This window comes from Pavona decussata, unplaced genomic scaffold (assembly GCF_977016875.1).
Source record: "Pavona decussata unplaced genomic scaffold, jaPavDecu1.1 SCAFFOLD_184, whole genome shotgun sequence".
Classification (NCBI taxonomy): domain Eukaryota; kingdom Metazoa; phylum Cnidaria; class Anthozoa; order Scleractinia; family Agariciidae; genus Pavona; species Pavona decussata.
Genome location: NW_028145593.1, coordinates 1197609 through 1218843, shown reverse-complemented (window position 1 = coordinate 1218843; position 21235 = coordinate 1197609). Strand labels below are relative to the sequence as shown.

The following is a 21235-nucleotide window of genomic DNA, read 5'->3' as shown; positions in this document are numbered from 1 at the left end:
AGTGAAAGGTAAAATCATGATTACAAAACTGAGAAAATTATTGAACACTTCCAGTTTTTATTACATACACAGCCTCTTGTCACATTGAGCTTCAAGACTGTCTTAATGCAGTTTGGTTACATAGAACTAGCTTTTCTCACGAGATTTATTTTCTTTTTTGTGCACCTATGCCTGTTTCTATATTGAATTACGTACGTAGGATGAGTTTGTGTCGTTCTTAATAAAACGTATAGAACTACATGTAAATCGTTGAACTTCCCACGTTCGTAGAGTGGAGAAGCTTTCGTTAATTCGTTCAAATTTGAACGCAGAAATACAGTGTTTGGTCGGAAATGGCTCAAGCGTATACACATAAGGCACCAATCAATTTTAACCTTCAACATCGCCCCACCTTCGGGCATACCATGGGCATTTGCATTTTGACAATTTTCTGGCCCGGCCGGGGAGTAGTGCATTTGACGCGAAAGGACTTTCAGGGGGTGGGGGATTTGAACTTCACTTGGGTGGGGTGGGGAATTTGAACCCTAAAGTGGCAAGTTGACAACTTTCTTCTTGTCTGGCGGAATACACGTGGTTCCTGATCCATGGATGAGTTCAAGGGGGGAAGTGTCGCTTTTGTGAGCGATTGGCTCACCAAAAAGGGTCTCCACAAGTTGTGAAATGTTTTCGAAGCTATGTATAGAAAATGTCACTGAATGTGAATGAACCAGCTCCCAAAAATCCAAATTGTATACACTAAGAATTGAAACATTTGTTTTAGGGGAGGTTACGGCATTAAACGGCTTTTTGGCCCTGCCGTGCGGGAATTCGGACGAGCCAATGTTCAAAAGTTCAAATGCATGGGGGAGGGATATCGACGCTTTAAATTGATTCGTGCTTAAGTTTTTAAAAATTTCATCTCACTTCAGTTTACTTGCAATTTTTTAGCGCTCTTCCGGAAGGACTCAGCTCTGCTACCAATAGAAGCATTACTGATGGACGAAGATCACAAGAACCAACCATTAACTAGCACAGATTTCAACCCCGCAGCCTAACTTCAAAAATCTGATAAAACTTCAACTTGAAAGCCTGCAATCTGCCTCCTCCTTCTAAATGAGCGCCAAATGCAAGGCATCGTGGAAACGCGAAAGACCACGGTCCTTTGCGTGTTAATGTACATAATGGAAGAGATGTCTGAGTACGAAGAAGAACTGAAACTCTAATCTCTCTTAAAAACTTTTGAATGAGGCCGATTGCACACGGGCAAGTTTTCCTTGACAAGTTTTCGTATTCCCGTGTGTACGCCAAAATTTGTCGCGTTTTTCTTTGATCACTCCCCTGTGTTCAAAGACATTATCCTAAACGAAATAGTCGTTTTTATTATTATTTAAACAATATCTTATTTCGATATTTGCTCTAAGAGCAAAACATTCGGTCGTTTCCGGCCACCCCCACCAATGGTCGTTTCCATTCTCCACCAACCGACGCAACACCACAGTTTTTTTTAGAAATCTTAAGAAACTAAACCCCTTCCCCCCACCCCCAGCCTGATAGTAGCCTTAATCAAGATCATAACGTTTGAAACGGACAGAACCCTCGTCTTAAAGAAAACGGGTAAGAGAAAAAATATGTGTACAGGTAGAGTGTTTCCTTCAAGTGTACTTCCAAGAACTGTTAACTGTCTAACCTAGCTATTTATTGAAATCGAAAAGAAAAAAACCTCAAGTTCGCCTAGACTTAGTATTATGGAGAATATAGTCGCTACGCTTATTTCGTAACACCTTAGTTTAGTCATTATTTTTGCAAAGCCAACGAAATGAATAATAAGAAGTAACGAAAACAGATCTTTTTATTCAGTGTAAACCATTTTATTACAAACGAAGTAAAAAAAGTCATTACGACACAGAGCTCTTCCACCAACGTAGTCGACGCTAAATCTTTTCGGACTATTTCATATAGCTTGTGTTGCGTGACATGACTTGAGGGCGTGACAATATCCGTTGTTTCAGTCGGATCGTACTATGACGGCCATGTGATCCACACCACAGCTAACCTCCACTACTTCGCCAGGTAACGCCACCTAGAAAAGAGACAACGTAAATATAACAGCCCGGTGACTTGAGCTAGTAGTCCAGTCTTTAGTTTCGATAACAACATGGAATCGTCATATTCCCTTCGAGATTATTTTCTGATTGCCAAAAACAACAAGAAATACCCTTCCCACCCCCCACCCCTTCCCCCTCCTACCTTCAGTGTTGCACACGTTTCTAGTCCCGGGCACCAGTCTTTAGGAGCCTTAAAGGCCTTGGTCAGGGAATTAAGGAATTGGGTTTTAGGACCAGAGGCTTAAACACCCGCAAGTTAAGCAAAGATACACCATAGCCACTAGTGATAGTAAAATTAAGGCCCGTTTAAACGGTTTCAACGTTTGCCCAACATTCGTTCAACAACAGTTGAACGAAGAAAACCGAATTTAATACTTGGGCTCCACAGGAAACCAAAGAAATAGAAAAAAAAAGAAAACAAAACAAAAACAAAGGTTTGCTCTTGAAACACCGGACTTCAAATCTAACGGCCAGCAAGCTAACCACTACACCAACGACCCTTGCCCCAAGCGCAGTTCAAGCCTGGTTTACACGTGCGACGCAAGCATAAGCATAAGCACAAGCACAAGGATGTTTACACATGCGATAAACATAAGCATAAGGTGACATACGCAAGCGCAGAAGCATAAAAATTTGCTGCCGCCATTTTGCAAATGGCAACGCATGAGTAACTAGAATGTACGCTGACAACTTGTCACTGTTTTTCAGTTTTATTTCCTTGCGCTTGTGCTTATGCTTGCGTCGCACCGGTTTACACGTAGGTTTCTTGTGCTTATGCTTGTGTTTATGCTTATGCTTGCGTCGTACGTGTAAACCAGGCTTCAATGAGCAGTGCATCAGTTATAAAGCTGAAACAAACAAACAAACAAACGAATACTACACTTATTCTTCTCAAAACAAAGAGAATCAGAAGAGCGCAAAAACCTGCCTTTTTAGGAATCCACTGATCCTGATTTGAGCCAAGCCCCAGTCTTCCGAATGATCCTCGCCCCCAAGTGTATAGCGCTCCTGAATCTACGACAAACATAACAAAAATGAAATCACTGCTTTCTGTTCGAAATTACAACTCGCCGAGACATGGATGGGAAATTTGTGGCTGGTACACCTGACATTTTACAGTCATTCAGTCAAACTATCACCATCATCATCGTCATCATCATCATCATCGTTATTTAACTACTTCACGTCACGCTTGCAACTGAAAGTAACAAAGGGAAGAACTGCGCATAGCAGGTTTGTGAAACCCTTTACAAATATATAAAATTACCGATATTATCACTAAACCCGCACGCAGTTTGAGACAAACCAAAAACAAAACAAACAAAACCAAACAAACAAACAACACGCATTGACTAGAGACCATATCGCAGAGCAACTTTGTGTATCATTTCAGCAGGAGATGTAGTTACAATTTAGCTGAGTGACACAGGACACTAACCAGTTATAAGAGCTGCGTGATCGGGACCACAGGACACCTGGGTAACAGCTTCACCAATATTTTCAAAGTGTTGTATTTTTCTTGGTGTCTTCGTACAGGGTACATCTTGACCATGTCCAAGGACGCCATATCCCCAACTGTAAAGCTCTCCTGAGACTACAAATCACAACAAATATCGTCATCGAATAGTTTTCAAACAGGAAATTACGCTATAAGGGCAAGCCCTTCCTTCCTTTTAAACCTTCGTGGGCGTGAAATATAAATTTAAACGCCGTTCAGCCGTAGCAAGTTGGTGACTCAAGCATCCTCTAAAAAAGATCTCGGTTTCTAATTCGCTTAACAGGGTGTATTCCAAAACTAAGCCAATTTTATCAGTAAGGGTCGTAGAAAAAGACGCATGTTGTTTGTCAGTTGTTTACGCTCTGATAGTAAACTGACAACTGAAGGTGAGAATGGCCAGGCCAGGGTAGGCCACTTTTATACCGGAATTTCCTGTTTAAAGCCGGGTGACAGATTTAACGCAGCTATTCGGTGATACATACATGTAGCGGTTACTCACCAGTCAACACAACACAGTAAGGACCACCGGCAGAAACTTGTTTAATTTCCGGTAAATTCTTCAATAGCGAGGCTCTTGTAGGGACTGCAAGCTAAACAAAAAATGACTCATAACTAAATTACAGATAATATACCGTGAATGCCTTAAATAATTTCTTAGAATGGTGGTAACGAAAGACAGCAAGATGGTAAGTTTAAATTAGGCCATGAAGCAAATAAGCAGTCGTCATTAGCCACTGTGGTTTATTTTCTGTGGAGGTAAGCCGTAGATTGGTAGAAAATATTGTAATTGCTCAAATCACCTTGCGGTCTTGTCGCGGAGGCTTTCCGACAACGTTGATTGACCAGCTCTCTGAGGCAGCGTTTACACGAACGCGGTTTCAAATCGTCACGGTTTCATGCCCTTGAAACCGCATCGAAAACGACACGGTTTCAAAGCGTTTACACGGTGCCAATCTCACCGTTTTCAAGTGCTTACGTCATGCCGATCTCGTTCCCAGGCACTCATTTTTGAGTAAGGGGATCTGGGTTCGATTATTACGCCGCCATTTTGTTTTTGTCCAACATAGCCAACCTCGTTCCCAGGGTCTCTCCTGAGACGTAAAGAGGAGAGACCCTGGGAACGAGGTTGCAACATAGCTGGAATTTTAAATGTGTTATGAGCGATCAGATTCGAGTCCATATGTTTTATGCGTCATAGAATAGACTATGTTCACTACGTTCAGCAAAAATTAAGCCCGATACAAATGTACTCTTTTAATGGACTGACATTTTTTGAAGCAGCCAAAATGACTAAACCCCTCCGTAATACTCGCAACCAACGCACTGAAGCTAAAATAAACCGTGATAAAATTGTCTAGTCTGGCATCCACTTCACTGTGGTACCGGCGAGGGAAAAATGGAATAAAAAGGAAGAATCCTCGATACTTGGGCAATGGTGTGAGATGACTGCAGTCAGATCGATAACAGGTTGGAAACCAATAGAATATCTTTTAACATTTTCTCTGTGCCCCATATCTCAAACAATTTGAGATTCCCATTGGAAATATAACAAAATCCGCTAGTAATTGGCAAGTCTTTTTTTGCGTGTTGCATAAGGGTTTCTATTGTTTAATTTCGATTGAAGCCTAGAATAAATTATTAATGTTTTCGTTTTGCCTTTTCGTACGCATAAGCCTAACTGGTAGGGAAATTCATCAATAGATATAACAAACATTGGCTATAATCGACATTGTTCATTATCAAACACACTCTTTGCAATTGACATTTTTGCTGGAATACAAATGTTTGGTTTTATCGACATGGTTGAACTGTGGTGCTGCCTCCTCTGTTGATAAGACCAGACATTCGTTTCCATTGCCCCACCGACGCAGCACCACATTTGCTATGGAAACTAACCCCGTTATAAGTGCGGAACACATACTTGTTCTTCATCAGTTGTGGTTGCCAGCTGGTTATACTCATTGTTTCCCCAAGAAAACACTTCCCCTTCATCTGCGACAAAGACAAAGTGACGTTGCAATTAAAATGTAGTTGATGAATATATGCAAGTCAAATAGCGTCTTTAAATATAGTCAACAAGAACACACAGAATAAGTATCTACTTTCAACTACACAGTTTGCTATCTACAGTCAGGTGCTTTGGGTCACAAAGTAGGCACTGAGGATTCCCTCTTTCTCAGTAAGGATACAAAAACATACAAGAACTCATCAAAATCGGGACTGGCCCCGGCATACCATGTACTGTATCTCAGCTCGTGTGACACGTGTAGGTGTGGCAGGCACGTGATTTTTGCACGCCCTTAGTATTATCAGTAGATTCATTAAGCCCTCCTATGTAAAGAGGCATCGCAAGTATTCCAACAATAGACTTTTGTTAAGGACGGTGCCTACTATTGTTACTGCGCATACGTTCTGCGCATCTCGAGATACTCGGGTTTCCTATGGGTAGTGCTCACTAATACGGGAATATTTTTGCGCGGTTTAAAACTATACGGAGAAAGCAGAGCTTAGCAAGTGCTCTTGGTATCCAAAAAGAAAATTGGGGGTAACCATGCATTTTTCAGAAATAATTAAGCTTCTATTTAGGAAAAACTGCCATACATTGCTTATATTTTGGCACTTTTTGGAAATATTGTTGCTTAATTATCTCTGAAAAATGCTTGGTTACCCCCAATTTTCTTTTTGGATTTCAATAGCCCTTGTTAAGATCTGCTTTTCCTGCATAGTCATAAACTGCACAAAAATACTTCTGTATTAGTAGGCACCGTCCTTAAGAAAAAATACTGAGGATACATCTTAACTGAGGATGGCTTTGTGAAACCGTCCCCAGGGGCCCGTTTCTCGAAAGTCCCGGAAACTTACCGGGCCCAGTAAGTGTCTTTGGTGATAAATATTTCTTAACCGGAGTCAATTTTTTATAGCCTTGAATACTAAATTTTAAAATCTTATAATAGCCCATTTTACAGTTGTTTGCTTAGTGACCTGGCCTTGGATTGTAAGCGAGGCTGGAGGTTACCTTGTTTTGATACAAACCTCACTGCTTTTCATATGTAGATCATACTGTTTTGTATGCTAACTAGTTTTTATTTACACATGAAAAGCACTGAGGTTTGTATCAAAACAAGGTCACCGCCAGTCTCGCTTCCAATCCAAGGTCAGGTCACTAAGCACACAACTGTAAAATGGCCTATTCTATGAAAACATTGGCCAAGTACTACAGGTATGTCTGTAATCACTGTGTAATCGGCGAAAGAAAAAAAAACGTTTAAAAATATACTTATCGGGCCCGGTAAGTTACTGGGTCTTTCGAGAAACGGGCCGCAGGACCTTAAGCAGCTACGAAGACCGCGTTAACAACATTACGCTCGGCAAAAAGAACACAAAACAACAGCAAAACACTGGCCATGCTTGTGCTTTATAAAGTTTAGTAACTCTATTTTCTTACCACTCTCTCCAAAACAGTAAAATTTAATTCTTTTTATGGAGAATGTGGGAACACTGACACCGGTGAAGTTTTTTTTTTTTTTCAGACTTTGTATATTTAGATACTTCTACTATCGTAAATATATTAAACAAGTTAGGGTATCCTTATTTCGGAGCTTTTTACTTATAAATGACAAGTAATGATTAAACGTACTGTAGATTCACCGTTGGATGACAAAGTACAATTACAGGAGTTTCAATTTGTACGCTCGCTTAAACGGTAATTCTGCAAATACCTGAGAGAGCTAAACAGCAGTCTGCCGAGGTGGCAATTTGTTTTATTCTAACATCTTTCAGTGCTCCTTCAACGAGTTTAAATGTTGCCTCGTCTTGAAAGTGACCCAAACCTGAAAAGAATCATCAAAACAAAGTGTTCTCATAACCGACTGGGAACCTCGGAAGGGTTAGGGAGTTAGTAATGAGTAAGAGCTGAACGGAGAAAGTCTTCGGACAGAGCCAAAACATTAGAAAGGGATTGTGTGAGAAGGCATGTACTGGTGAGCGCCCTATGCTCCCCAGGAAGTGATATGGAGTGATGATGAATGAGTAACCAAGTGAGTTGATCAGTCGGTCGGTCAGTCAGTCAGTCAGTCAGTCAGTCCATCTGTCTGTCAGTCGGTCAGTCAGTCAGTCAGTCAGTCAGTCAGTCAGTCAGTCAGTCAGTTCAGTCAGTCAGTCAGTCAGTCAGTCAGTATATCAGTCAATCAGTCAATCAGTCAGTCAATCAGTCAGTCAGTCAGTCAGTCAGTCAGTCCATCTGTCTGTCAGTCGGTCAGTCAGTCAGTCAGTCAGTCAGTTCAGTCAGTCAGTCAGTTCAGTCAGTCAGTCAGTCAATCAGTCAATCAATCAGTCAGTCAGTCAGTCAGTCAGTCAGTCAGTCAACAGTCAGTTCAGTCAGTCAGTCAGTCAGTCAGTCAGTCAATCAGTCAGTCGCTCCTTTGATTGCTCTGTTAGTCAGTAATTCGATCGTGCATGGCTAAGTAATGCTTTGAAGCAATGTATACATGTACCACAGGCTTACCAGTCTGTCCATCAGCACCCCAGCCACAGGAAAACACCTTGCCATCGCTTGACAAAAGAAGGGTGTGGTCCAAGCCGCATGCTATCTGCAGATAAAGAAAATTGAATATCAGTTTTGATTGATCTTCAAATTATTGTACACTGTTGCAAAATTTCATCCAGTTTATGATCCAGCTTCACTTTGATCAGAGTGAAGAGCTTCTGTTTTCAACCCATGCGGCACCAGGCATATAAATATAAAGGATGGATGGTGGCAACGATGACAATGGGGACCTTAAGCAGCGACGACGCCGACGCCAGCGAGAACGTCAGAAAACAATAATTTTAATTAGCAAAGCACTGGCTCTACACGTGCGTTATAAACTTTGGTATATTCCTACTGTCGTCCTCTGCAAAACAACGATGTGAAATGATCACATTCAAGGTTTTATAGAGAAAGTGAACGCCTGATAACTACCTTTCCTTTCTCTTTCTGAACTTTAAAGCCGTCCCTACAGCGTTAATTCCTGGATAGTTCGGCCACATTACACAAAGTAAATGAGTAGACATCATCCCGAATTTATTAAGAAAACGCGAAGGTAATTTTTTAAGTTCCGATTTCGTTGGCGTCGTTGCCGTCTCTGGTCCCTATTAAACAATGATGACAATGATGATGACGATGATGATGATCTCCCTTCCCATAATCTTTCAAATGTCATTTCATTCCAGTTCCCATCCCTGGTTCTTGATCAACTAGCTGATACCCCTCCACAGCCTGTTGTATGTACAATATAGAGTCAATTTAAGTAGCAAAAATGGTTTGAAATCAATCAGGAAATTAGATTTTTCTCTTTTTAAAATGAACAGAGCCCAGTTGTTCGAAGGAGGCTAAAGGAAAGCCATGGTATAAAGAATCAGTTTTCTGGTGTACTGCTTAACAAAGTGGGTTACAACATTGTCTTTTGTTTTTTGGCAGAGATTTTGTCTTTGCCTGCTACCGCACTTTATCATACATGTATCTCTTGGTTAATACGCACGTTGTGATTAGTCAATTTTGCGGGCCACACATGTATTTCACTGTACGGCCCGCTAAATTTGAAAGTTGTTCCTTTCCCGGGTGCCCGATTAACCTCAGAGACATAATGAATGTATGTATGTAAGTACATGAAAATAGTAATAGTGGAAATGCATTTAACACGCAAAACAGATAAGAACGACCTTGATTAATTAGCCTTTGAACAGCCAAAAACAAAAAAAAAACAAAAAAAACAATGCTGTACACCTGCTTAATTTTGCCTGGAATACTTGGTATCTTTGTGAAATGTTTGATGGACCTCGAATCCAGATTTCCAACTCCACACTGCCCTTGATAGTTCCCTCCACAAGTGAATACTGAATTCAAAACAACCAAAACATAAATTTAAACTGAGTGAACTCAAAAAAATAGTTGCTAAAAATCACAACGAGAGGAGAAAGATTAGTGAATTGTTATGTTCAGTTCATCACAAGTGTCATCACAAGTGTTCTAAGTGATTTTATGATTTATCAACAGTTTCAAATTTTTTGAAGTGAATTATGTGGAGATTGATTGACAGTCTGTGTGTCTGTGGTTACCGTTTGAATTGGTGACATAATTCACTTTAAAAAAATTGAAACTTTTTTTTAGTAAATCATAAAAATGATTTTAATCAGTAAACTCACAGACTCGAGGAAGACTTATCACCTTTGAGCTCCCAAAGCAACAATCTTACATGTATCTTTAATGGACTTTCCTTATCTATTAATTTGTTTTTTAGGTTTGAATGCTGTTAACCTGTGGAATGAAAGCAATGTGAATTTTCCTTACCCTCACCATCATCCATCAATACTGCGGAGTGTGATCTACCACAAGATATCTGTTGAACCCTGGCTGATGAAGGAGTTGTCTGCAGGTCAACAGCAGCTGGGATTAAATCAATGTCTAACAAGATGGAAAGATAAAAAACAGAATTAAAACTATCAAATAGAAGAAAGATCCTTGCAGTTAGTACGCAACTTAAGCAGTTGCAAAAGGAAAGCCTGAACGGGATTCGAACCCATGACCTCTACAATGCCGGTGCAGTGCTCTACCAACTGAGCTACCAACTGAAGACAACTGAGAGCTGGTCATGTTGTGAGTTCGTAATATACCGGTGAAGGATGAATAAATGAATTGAATATATGAAACATATATTTATATATTATTAACTGCAGATGAAAGATGAAATAGAAGAAATATCCTTTCTTCTATTTGATCTTTCATCCGCAGTTCAAAATATATGTTTCATATTTACATTCAGAATTAAAACTAATTGCTGAATGTTGATCAGTACATCAATGTACATTGACACTATTCATTAGATTGTATGACATCTGTTGGTCATATGCTGCCCATTTTTGTGAATTCCTGTTCCTTTCCTTCATTCAGATCTCTTTACAGCATCAGAATTCAAAGGAGAATCTGCTGGCTTCTCTTTGATATTTGAAAAAAGAAAATGACTACATTGAAATGCCTTTTATCATATGCACAGAAAATAGGTCTAGCTATACTAGTTATGCAATGCTTTCAAGTGGTATACCGTAAAATAACCCACGAGTAATTTGATTATTCTTACTATACACACGAGCCTTTAGAAGAGTGTGTATACAAAGAAAAATCAAGTCATGAGTGGGATATTCATGATATACCACGAGAAAGCTTTGCATAAACTAATTTATCCCATGCTGATTGGTTAATTGTTTTGTTTTGTTTTCCTGTTTGACGTCTAGTTCCAGGAATTCAAAGTTAAGGTCAATACTGGGGTATTCTTCTTCAATGTTTTAGTTGTTGACAGTAATTTTTTCTGAATTAAAATTTGGACCTGTCGCAGGCTTTTCAATCCATCTTTCGACGGGAAAAGATTGTAGGCTGGTAGGAACGCTGGCATTTTTTCGTAGAATATTACCCGTTGCATACGGAAGATGAGAAAATACAATGCGTTTCTAGCTTTCTGATTGGCTGTATTCTCTATGGCATGAGATATAATTAGTTAGAACTCATTGATTTTTCAACTTTTTTGTTTTCCTCGTGATTTCTTTACCTTCCCTAAATATTTCTGTTTGAATCGCTCTAAGTGTCTTGAAAGTAATAAAAGTAGTGCCGGTAATATTGATTTTATCCATTAATAGTTGTAAGTCTGGCCCATATAGATTAGCTCTTGCTATCCACAGGCCAGTCTCTTTTGCTTCCTCTTCTTGCTGGATTTTTTAATAAAAAAAAAAAAATGAATAAAACATAATTCCTTACAGTGCTCTCACTGTTTACTTTCAAATTTTCTTTCTTTCATTCTTTCCAACTCTCCTTTCCTTTTATTCTCCTTCTCTCAACCATTCTATTTCTTCCTTTCTTTTCATTCCCTTTTTCAATGCTCTTCCCATTAACACTGCATTCCTCTTTCCCTTTCATTTAATTTCTTCCCATTTTTGCTTTCAACCCATTCATCTCCATGTTTTAATTTCTTCTCTTTTCTTCCCTTCATTGTTTCTTCCATATTTCTTCAATGTTTTCTCATTTGTTTTCTGCCCCGGTCATTCCTTGCACTCTCCTTTTCCTTTTAATCCTTTCCATTTGTTGCATAAAATCTTCTCATTCTTTGGGTTTCTTCCTTCTCATTGGTGATTTCAAGCTTCTGTCACTTTGTTTGACTTACCTTATAAGTTTGTAAAAAGAATATGTATCTAAAAACATATTTATTCACCTTGTAATTTCTTTTCTTTCAGTTGTCTACCCAGCTGTGAAAATGAATTCAGTCCACTTGTCCAGACATAGGAACTTTTCACATCAGCCGCTACAGTGAAGCCATACCCACAACCTACGTGGGAAACCTGCAAGTGGTTGTCACAAGATATAGGATCATATGTAATCAATGTTGCATGTTCAGGCTTGGATCACCTCAACCAGGAACTTTGTTCTCAATCAGAGAGGAAGGAGAAGATGCTGGAACCAAGCCTGACCAAACAGGGGTTCAATGACACCAGGGGTTACATATTATTAAACCTTTCAATTAAGATAACAAAACTTGCCAGAATTGACTAATTAAACACCTTACAGAGTGGGAACACAGCTGATCGAACTTGCAACTTCTTTATTTGATAAACAGCTTGCATTGCTGATCAGTTTCCACAAAAACAAAGAAACTTTGTACACAAATCAAAGTATTAAACAGTACAGAAACTACAATGTATAGACTTGTAAAAAAGAACAACAAACAAACAAACGAAAGAAAACAGGCCAGGATACCAACAAAACAATTAAGAAGATCAATTTTGATTTTCAGACTGGAAGTTTTTTTTTAATATTCATTTTTCCTGCTAAGAATTAATGAGAACAACCCTGGCCAGGGCTTTGTTTACAAGAAATGTGCTAAAGAGAGGAAGGTAAAACCCCACATTGTCTCTCTCCACCCAGGTGTATAAATAAATGTACATGCACACTGTCCTATGGTTTAAAAAAATGAAATGTGAATAATTATTATTAGTTGAAGCAGCAAAAAGTTGAATGTAAAATAATCCCATGCCATTGTAAGTTAAAGTAACCATTGTTTTTTTTTTGTTGTTTTTTTTTCCCCTTTCACCTAAGTGTAGTATGTTATGTACCTGGTTGTAAATAAGACTTGTACATTATATGTCTAAAGGAAGTACATCAGTGTCAAGTGTATTAACAAAAGGTTAATTCTGTCCAACAAAATAATTGGGGAAAATTAACAAACAAAATGCTGAGAATGTTCTGGTAATGGCCAGATGAAGGGGTGAGTTTTTTCTTTTCTTTTTTTTTATAATTTATAATAAAAATTTCATATCACATTATAACACCAACATTAATTTACTTAAACACAAAGAAGAAAGAAAAAAAAAAAGACACACAAACAGAGACAAACACTAGAAGCTGTTAAAGAATTTTAAAGACAGTGAAAGGCCACTATGGAAAATTAACTATTATACCTGTATATTATTTACATTGTTTTTATGAGGGGGTAAGTTGGTAGCCATGCTCCTAGCTACTTCGCACATGCACATGAGCATCAACAGGCCTGCAACTGGCTTGCTTTACATCATTGGATTGGACATAGACAAGCTAACTGTTAGGCTCACTAGTATCTGTGAACCTGTTTTGTTTCTTCATAGTAAACTCATTGAATGTTATTAACAGCTAATTTACTCTGTCTGGTAACTTACTTCTCCAGAAACAGGAAATTTGATTGGCAAGAGACTGGGATCCTGCATACCAGTCCCCAGCTGTCCTCCATCTCCTGCTCCCCAAACATAGGCCACTGAAGACAAATGGGAGAAACAACCTGAAAAAAAAATAAAATAAAAAATAAACAAATAAGATAAAATTATTTTAAAATATTATAATTTATTACACTAATGTTAGAACCCTTACTTAGCATGGTAAAAAAATTGCAGGGCTCAGTGGAAAAAGGGTGTAAGTGATGATTTTGCTCAAAAGAAAAAAGTGCTCAACAATCTCAGAATTTTCGCTTAGTAGGGGCTCATTTTTTCATGATAAACCTTGATCAATTTTTATTTTCTAGCTGGAACGATTGATTTCAGAGACATTGGACTCTGAAATTGACTGATTTTGACAAAAGGAACACACAAAGGAAATTTTAGTAGCGAAGCCTGGATTCATAAACAGATTAAAATCAACACTTGGAGACAACTTGTAGAATTAAAAAAACATTTTTGAATTCTTTTTATTTCTCTTTTAATAATTATTATTAAAAGAGAGATAAAAAAGATGAAACTTCATTGCTAAAATTAAAGCTGCCAGGAAATTCTGAATTCTGCATGAGATTGAGATCTGTTTGAGAAGGAACTAACCTTTATTTTTCTGTACATTATACAGCCGTAAGGAATAGTTCAGCCACTTCTGTGATCTGCTGATCAATCTACAACACACAAAGCTCATTGGAAGTCCAGCTTTTATTTTCCAGATTGGAAAGTGTCATTATTACCATTCCATTCCTCTCAGGCTGAAAGAAATAATTGAATAGTCAATTACATAACAATAGAGACAGGTTCACTACTATATGTTACCTTTTGGCCCTGTACTAAGTAAAACTGTGAATCAGAGTAATAATTATATTACTCTGGCCCAGGGACAAGAGAGACTCCCATATGAAACTGGCGGGGGTGATCATCATACCTTTTAGGGGTTAAAATTTGTGGTTTGATATCCCTTAAGCTGCTAAAATCTAAAAAGACTTTCTTTAGAGATAATTATGGTGATGGGGGTCAGGGTGATCATTGTACCTTTTAGGCATTAAAACTCGAGGTTCGATATCCCTTAGGCTGCTAAAATCTAAAATGACCTTAGTCAGAGATATGGTGGTACCTTTTAGGGTATTCAGAGCGGATACGAGAGGAAGTAAATATCAGTCAACTGATATGAGCTGGTACCTCTTAGGGGTAAAAAAAATTATTTGGACTGCACCCACAAAACAGAATGCTCGTACACTGTACCTTTTAAGGACGATTTACATGGTACGACTTTGTTGCATGCGACAAGCTTACGACAGGCCTACAACACAAATTGTTTCGTGTAAATCAATTCTACAACTCGCTTACGACTGCCGTGTATGTCACAAAAAATGTCATAGGATTTTAAAACATGTTTAAAATCCTACGACACTTGTAGGTATATGCAATCTTGAACGACAAGAGTTCTGTACGATTTTTTGCATGACGCGAGCAGCGCGCGCTGCAGAAATCGCATGTGACAGTCGTAAGCAAAAGTTGTACCGTCTAAATCAACCTTTAGACGTTCCTTTTAAAATTTCTGATGATCACCCCCATCACTTTTATAAGGGAGTCCCCCCTCCCGGGGTTATTGGTACTGTACCAACCCCCCCCCCCCCCTCCCGGGTGGTACCAACACATATAGCACCAGTAAAATTAGTTAACTGTAAAGGTTAACCCCCATACATGTTGTAAGCATGCCCCTCATGTGATGCAAATCCTTAGAAAAATGAAAGGTCCAATAGGTGGGTTTTCCAGAGGGGGGGGGGGGGGGGGAAATTCCTCCGAGTCAATTAGTGTCATATATATACAGTGGTGTGAATGGCCAACTGCTAATTATAGTATTAACTCCCTGATCTCTTATATAATTCAAACCTAAAAAGGTTTTGCAATAATATTTAAAAGTGTACAACAAGTTACATGTGTTATATGTACACGTAGAACCTGACCTGCAGAATGTCTCTTGATCCGAGTACATGTATTGAAATGAATTAACTTCATTGTGATGTTTATAATTTAGAACTTTATTAAAGACCAGTTCACAAATGAAATTATAGAGGTTAACTGCTGTACATTAGTCTAAGTATCTTGTAATACCTCTTGGCTTGCCAGATTTTCTAATAATCCTACTTCTCTGCACCAGTTTATATTACATAAAATTATACTAGCTAATTAAAAAATCTTTTGCAAATTTGCCAGTGCTTTGACATCCTAAAGTGTAGCAGTCCCAAAAAAGTGTTTATAATCTTGAAATGGTCTGAATGTCATACCTTCCTTGGAAACCTAGGAACTGGTGCTCGTGCAAAGCGAGTATCAGTTCCTAGATTCCCAAGGATGATATACGTGACAAACAAAACTACTGTCAAGCCTGAAGAGTTCAATAAGGAGGTCTGGAGCCATAACCTCCCGGGCTGAATTGAATGGACTGTATACATTATTATAAAATAATGCTTCCTGTTGATTTTTGCGATCATCACCATTTACATTTGAAAGCAACAAGGTTTGGAACAAAACAAAGTCAGTTCTTTCTAGAAAATTGATTATTTGTGCCATATAAAATCCAAAAAAGGTTTATTCTTTGCATTGCCTGATCGCATAACATAATATAATTATTATTCAACGCAAAAACCAGTTATGAACACAATGACGAAAGGACCTAACATAAATCTTGGACAATTCAAGCTTGAGCTTTTAATGCGTTAGTCCTCGAAGGCTCTGTCAGCTGTTTAATTGCACCTGCAGAAAGCGAAACATTGAAAATGGAGCGAGAGGAAATTGCTTTTTATCAGCTGTTTAAGGACATTAATGCTGCTGAAATATGATAAGAAGAATACTTAGTAATTTAACTTTAAGTTCAAACTCCACATACTTACCAAAGCAACACAATTAAACAGAGAATTGCTACTGATCGTAACAAGAATGGCTGATTGAAGATTTCAGTCAGGCACCAAGAAGCACACTTGCAGAGAACTGTGGGCGTGATGACGTCATCTCTTTAAGGCTACATATCGCAATATTTCGAAGCACATTGTTTTCTTTTCGTACAGCTTACGTTGAATTTAACGCTCACAAGCAAGTTTATAGTTATCAGGTAGGTACCAGTTGATAAATAGTCAGAATGTTAAGTATTAATATGACCGGCAAGTCCGAAATACGCTGAAGATGCTAGTCAAACATGTGTGAAGTTCGTGATTTACAATCCAATTGAACCCATTGCCTCGCCGATATCGATGTTCAATAAGAACACCAGTGAAGAATGAAATTAAATCAAATTAAGGAACGTCTCTGTGAACATTGAGGCACATTTTCGCTTGTTTGTATGGTAGATTTATAACGCTTCAAGTCGACTTTCCTAAGGTGAACTTTTGTTGTGAGAGAACTACCACATCAATTCCTTATATTGGGCAGTAAGTCTTGAGGTTTTTTTCTCCTCAAAGGAATGAAAGCCATGATTAAAAAATACATGTAGTATTTAATTAATTATAATACATTTAAAAACCCTAAAAATGAAATGGTCAGATATCAGGGATGCCATCTGAGGGGGGGAGAAGGAAGGTGCATCATCTGAGGGAGTAGGGGAAAGTTGCACTATGTGATTGGCTACATTTTAATCACTATTTTTTATGAACAATAGTTTTGCCTTCTTTAGTGCAATAATTTTTTAAGAGATTCCAAAAGATCATGCAGTTCACAATTACTTTGTTGATGAAACACTTTCCCTCAACTAATTGCCCCCTTTTGTGTCATGAAACCCGAATAACCACCAGCCCACAGCAATTAAAAGAACTTGGAAAAACAATAGTACATGATTATTTTCTTTACCCACATTTACACTGTACTGCCAAAGATGTTGAGTTGTTCAAAATTGAAATGAGTTTGAACATGGTTGATCAACACAGAAACATTGGAAAGGTGTAGTAGCAGATTATAACCATACCCTACACAGAAGGTATTGGAAATTCCAGTCAGTTGGAGTGGAAGTTGGTTGGGGGGGGGGGGGATGGGGGGGGGGGGCTGTAACATGGAGGAGGGGGCTAGGACTAGACAATGAGTCCCCAAGGTGCTTGATTAAGGAAGTGCAGTATTACTGTAGTTCATTCATTCTAAAAGGCTGATGTTTAAGGTGATTTGCCACGTGAGTTGCCACGTGAGTTGTGACATGTGAAGCTTTGAGATGTTTATAATTATACTATGTACATGTATAGAGCAGCTTTCAATAATTGATTGTCGTAAAACCAAAACCAAAGTAATTACCAAATTACTTTCGACACTCAATTGAAAACCGCTCTATCTTTGTAGTTTTAGGTTACAATGGCTCGTGGTCACCAGAAGTTTCAATCACAACAAAAAAATGCACAAAAAATGGAGAAGCTTAAAAAGGCCCAAGGACATGATCAAAAATCGGCAGCACAGAAAGCATTGGTGTTCACTTGCTTTGTGTGCAAGGTATGTAAATGTACAGGAATTATTAATAATGTATTATGGTACATGCAATGTTAAGTTTTTGACCTCCTAGCACAGCCAAGGTACAATCTGTAAAGGTTTCCAACAGTGATCAGCATTTTAATTCTCCTCACATCAACGTCATGAGAATTAAAGAAATGATCGCAAAAGTTGAAACTTTTTGTTGTTTTAAATAAAGTCTCTTGATTAGTATCATAATTCCATAACTTAGGAATACCTGGAGAACAGGGAAGAAAACATGGACTTAAAGCTTAGAGTCAAGATCTTGCTACATGTATATGTAGTATGTAGGTGGAAACTTAAAAAAATGAACATTGAGGGAGTCTTTAAAGCTGTTTCACGCGTGCAACACATGCAGACGCAAGTGCAAGTGCAAGTACAGTGTATGTGTGAACATTAAAAAAGCAGATCTATGCAAATGCGAGTGCAAGGAAAGGGAAGCTTGCATTTGTGCTTGGATCACATGTAAACTGCATCAATGCAAGGGCAAACAATCATCTTGAAAGTGTCCTTTTAACGCTGATGCATCACTTGCAAGTCACTGACTTCGTTGGATGTGGATTCTGATCCATTTACACATGGGCCACTTTGTTTGGAACCACATGTGAACCAGGCTTTAGAGACTGTGTACATTGTTCTCCTGAACAGCTTCTCTAGTCTAAACAATAAACCTCTTTTACAGCATAATATGCACGGCATGACAGGAAAGTACATGTACATGTACTGTTCAGCAACTTTTATTTGAATGGACACAATTAAAGTGCTACTATGACGAAATTCCCGTCTTTCTAATCTGAGCCATTTTGAAACATAAGCAAGTAGTCTGTACGTGAAGAAGAATGCTGTTTACTATTTTCTAATATCTCTTTTTGTTCCAGAGATATTCAAGTTTTTAAAATATGCAAATTAGCCAAGTGATGACGTCATAAACTCAACCGAATTTTGGTCAAATATTATGAAAAAAGATATCTCAGCCAATTTGTATCAGAAATGCTTGATTCTTTGCAGTGACATTGTTCTAGCTGCGCTCCATAATATGAGCTTATCAGTTTTGCTACCATGGCAACATACTGGGTTCCAGTCCTCCCTGATACTTAAGGCTTTGCTGGCCACCTTTGGCGTTCTATTTTGATATTTGCCAATGGTGCCTCATCTGCATGATCCAGCAAGCGTATAAATATGTTAGGTCGAGTTCGTCACTTTAAATTTACATAATTTTGTAGGATTTCATTCACAGACTCAAAAGTACTGTAAGAACCACTTTGCACAGAACAATAAATGGCACTACTACTTAAGAACTGGCTGACTGCTCACTTTGCCGTTCACTTGAATGGTTGGTTGTGTTGTCATTCTTACTTTGACTGGTTTAATTTTCAACAGTCTCAGATGCCAGACCCCAAGACGTACAAACAGCACTTTGAGAGCAAGCACCCGAAGGCTTCCCTCCCACCAGAACTGGCCAGTGTATGATAAGAAATTGCATGGTAAGGCGACTTTGTGCACATCAAGTAATAACAGTCCTGCTTGAAATAATGTTGACATGAGGTACTGTACATTGTACAATTTGATCAAGAGGGAGCTTACTACAATAAATATTAGAAAAGTCTGAACTGTTGTTTTTTTGTGCAGAGGCATTAATACATGTACATTGATTTTTGCATTTTAAAATGTCTTTTTTTTCCTTTTTAATCTCAGATTGATCGGCGTGCTATAGATGTAGAAACCTGTGGAAGTCAGATGACTTTGTGTAATGTTGCACTGGAAGCTTACCCAATGGAATAAACTATTTTTGTAGCAAGAAGTTATTAATTTAAATGGTTTTGTTTTCTTTCTTAAAGATGGGTTATCTTTCGAGCTGTGACTCAGTTCTCAAGCTGTGTACAGTGTACACACGTGTTGGAAGAGGTTGCCTTAGAAAGGAACAATTTAATCCCTGTAATAGTAACCAAATGTCTTAGGAAACAAGAATTAGTGATGCCTCTGGCTGGAGCTTTAATTTGTTAGCCCTAGATACTTACAGTTGAGTTATTGAACTTTGTAGTAGATATAAGGTCTTGGCAGTATCATACATACACTGTATAATTATTATGTAGTATTGACAGGAAAGGAGTTTGAAGTTGTCTCATTTATGAACTGTTATTAGTCCTGTCAACTCTCTTGTAATAGACGCCACAGGGAGATCCAGTACAGGCACCTCTTGACAGATGCTGTCAGGTTGGCTGGTCCCGGTCAAACTTCGACTGTCTGTTCATACCTAAACTCTCTTTAAGATGAAAACCTCTCTATAAAGGTGGACAACTACAATGTTTGTTAATTTTGTAGACTTGGTCCAAGGGATGCCTGCCTTTGAAAGTGTTACAATGTATATCATATACACAGTATATCATATGTTGTATTCAGTGTTCCAGATAAGAGAGGGGTCTCAGGTCAAAAACCCAAGAAGCCTGGCTTCCTGCCCTGACAAAATGAATGGCAAAGTTAAGAAGATTTAGAGAGAACCAGAGCTATTGACTCCTCAAAATCCTTCATTGACTCTCTGATTTTGAAAGTTATGTGGAACACTGGTATTACTGTGTTATTTTGATCTGACTACTACTGTTAATGCAATTGTAGTTACTAAGACTTGCCACTGGTTATATAAACAATAGCACCTATAGTGTACTTTCTTGTCTTTAGCCAAGGCTGCTGTTTTGTCTTTTACCATAACTATGTTTCTTATGAAAGGTACAACATTAATCTTAAAGTAAACATGTTGAAACATGTTGTGACTTTCTTAAAAATTATTTCATGCCTGCTGGCTCTACAAAAACTGTTTTTAATTTGCTGAAACCGCACAGCATTTTTTTCCAGTATAAGACACAGTCATGGAATTATCAAACCTCACCTTGGATAATCAAAACAGCAGGCAAAAGGCAATTCAAGCAAGCTTGTACTGATTAAGTAACAGATTTATTACAAGAATGCACAGATTCAGAGAGAAAAATTATAATTTTAATTTCATTTTCACCCTAAATACAATGTGAGAAGCAAAACGACTTGGTACGTAGTTATTTATTAATAAATGCATTGCACAGGTCTGCATTATTTTGAGATCAAAGACATGATGTACATACAGTGCATTGCGATTATTTTCTTTAGGGGAAGTAAATTTTAGATCCTTGTATTTTATTTCTTACATTCTCTTTGGAGATATCAATTTTTTGGGACTTGCTTTGAATGGGCAAAAATAATGATAAAAAAGTGGTACTCTTTTAAAACATGTTCCAAAAACATGAGACTGCTAAAAGGTTGTTCTAACAAGTACATGTAGTTTTAATACATTGTACTTCAAAACTCATTTCTTTTTTTGTTGACAATAAAAGTTGTGTTAAAATCTTGAGCTTTGCAGTCTTCTTTGAATCCTTTTTGT

The 21235-nt window shown here is 38.1% G+C and overlaps 3 protein-coding genes across 7 annotated transcripts in view; 2 read left to right on the top strand and 1 right to left on the bottom strand.

Annotated features, from left to right (window-relative positions):
- The window catches only part of LOC146462841 (uncharacterized), a 166853-nt gene extending 164973 nt beyond the window's left edge, over positions 1-1880 (top strand). Inside the window, exon 13 of the mRNA XM_085085130.1 lies at positions 928-1880. Coding sequence (XP_084941256.1) covers positions 928-1009 — 82 coding nt within the window. The 3' untranslated portion in view covers positions 1010-1880. The remainder of the gene's footprint in view (positions 1-927) is intronic.
- Positions 1-16365, bottom strand: part of LOC146462840 (RCC1-like G exchanging factor-like protein) — a 131038-nt gene extending 114673 nt beyond the window's left edge. The window contains exons 1-13 of one of the 4 annotated variants that reach the window (XR_014857050.1): positions 16236-16365; positions 13945-14096; positions 13297-13415; positions 11820-11946; positions 9911-10024; positions 9347-9456; positions 8087-8171; positions 7302-7412; positions 5504-5574; positions 4082-4172; positions 3523-3678; positions 3013-3098; positions 1927-2059 (exon numbers count right to left, since the gene is read on the bottom strand). Coding sequence is in view for 3 of the 4 variants with exons in the window: in XM_085085140.1 (XP_084941266.1) it covers positions 1985-2059; positions 3013-3098; positions 3523-3678; positions 4082-4172; positions 5504-5574; positions 7302-7412; positions 8087-8171; positions 9347-9456; positions 9911-10024; positions 11820-11946; positions 13297-13415; positions 13945-14032 (1233 nt within the window). In the remaining variant the exon portion in view is untranslated. Of the gene's footprint in view, positions 1-1810; positions 2060-3012; positions 3099-3522; positions 3679-4081; positions 4173-5503; positions 5575-7301; positions 7413-8086; positions 8172-9346; positions 9457-9910; positions 10025-11819; positions 11947-13296; positions 13416-13944; positions 14097-14269; positions 14304-16235 lie in introns of those variants that run through there. The other 3 variants (XM_085085140.1, XM_085085142.1, XM_085085141.1) reach the window with 3 other exon arrangements.
- LOC146462839 (zinc finger protein 706-like) lies at positions 16318-21205 on the top strand. 2 transcript variants are annotated; one of them, XM_085085148.1, is made up of 4 exons: positions 16318-16453; positions 17662-17808; positions 19207-19323; positions 19541-21205. In XM_085085148.1, the coding sequence occupies exons 2-3, from the start codon at positions 17674-17676 to the stop codon at positions 19294-19296; spliced, it is 225 nt and encodes a 74-aa protein (XP_084941274.1). In that variant the 5' UTR covers positions 16318-16453; positions 17662-17673; the 3' UTR covers positions 19297-19323; positions 19541-21205. The 2 variants fall into 2 exon arrangements, with proteins under 2 accessions (XP_084941274.1, XP_084941273.1); XM_085085147.1 differs by having other exon boundaries at positions 16320-16453; positions 19207-19310; positions 19522-21205.
- The last annotated feature ends 30 nt before the right edge of the window (positions 21206-21235 follow it).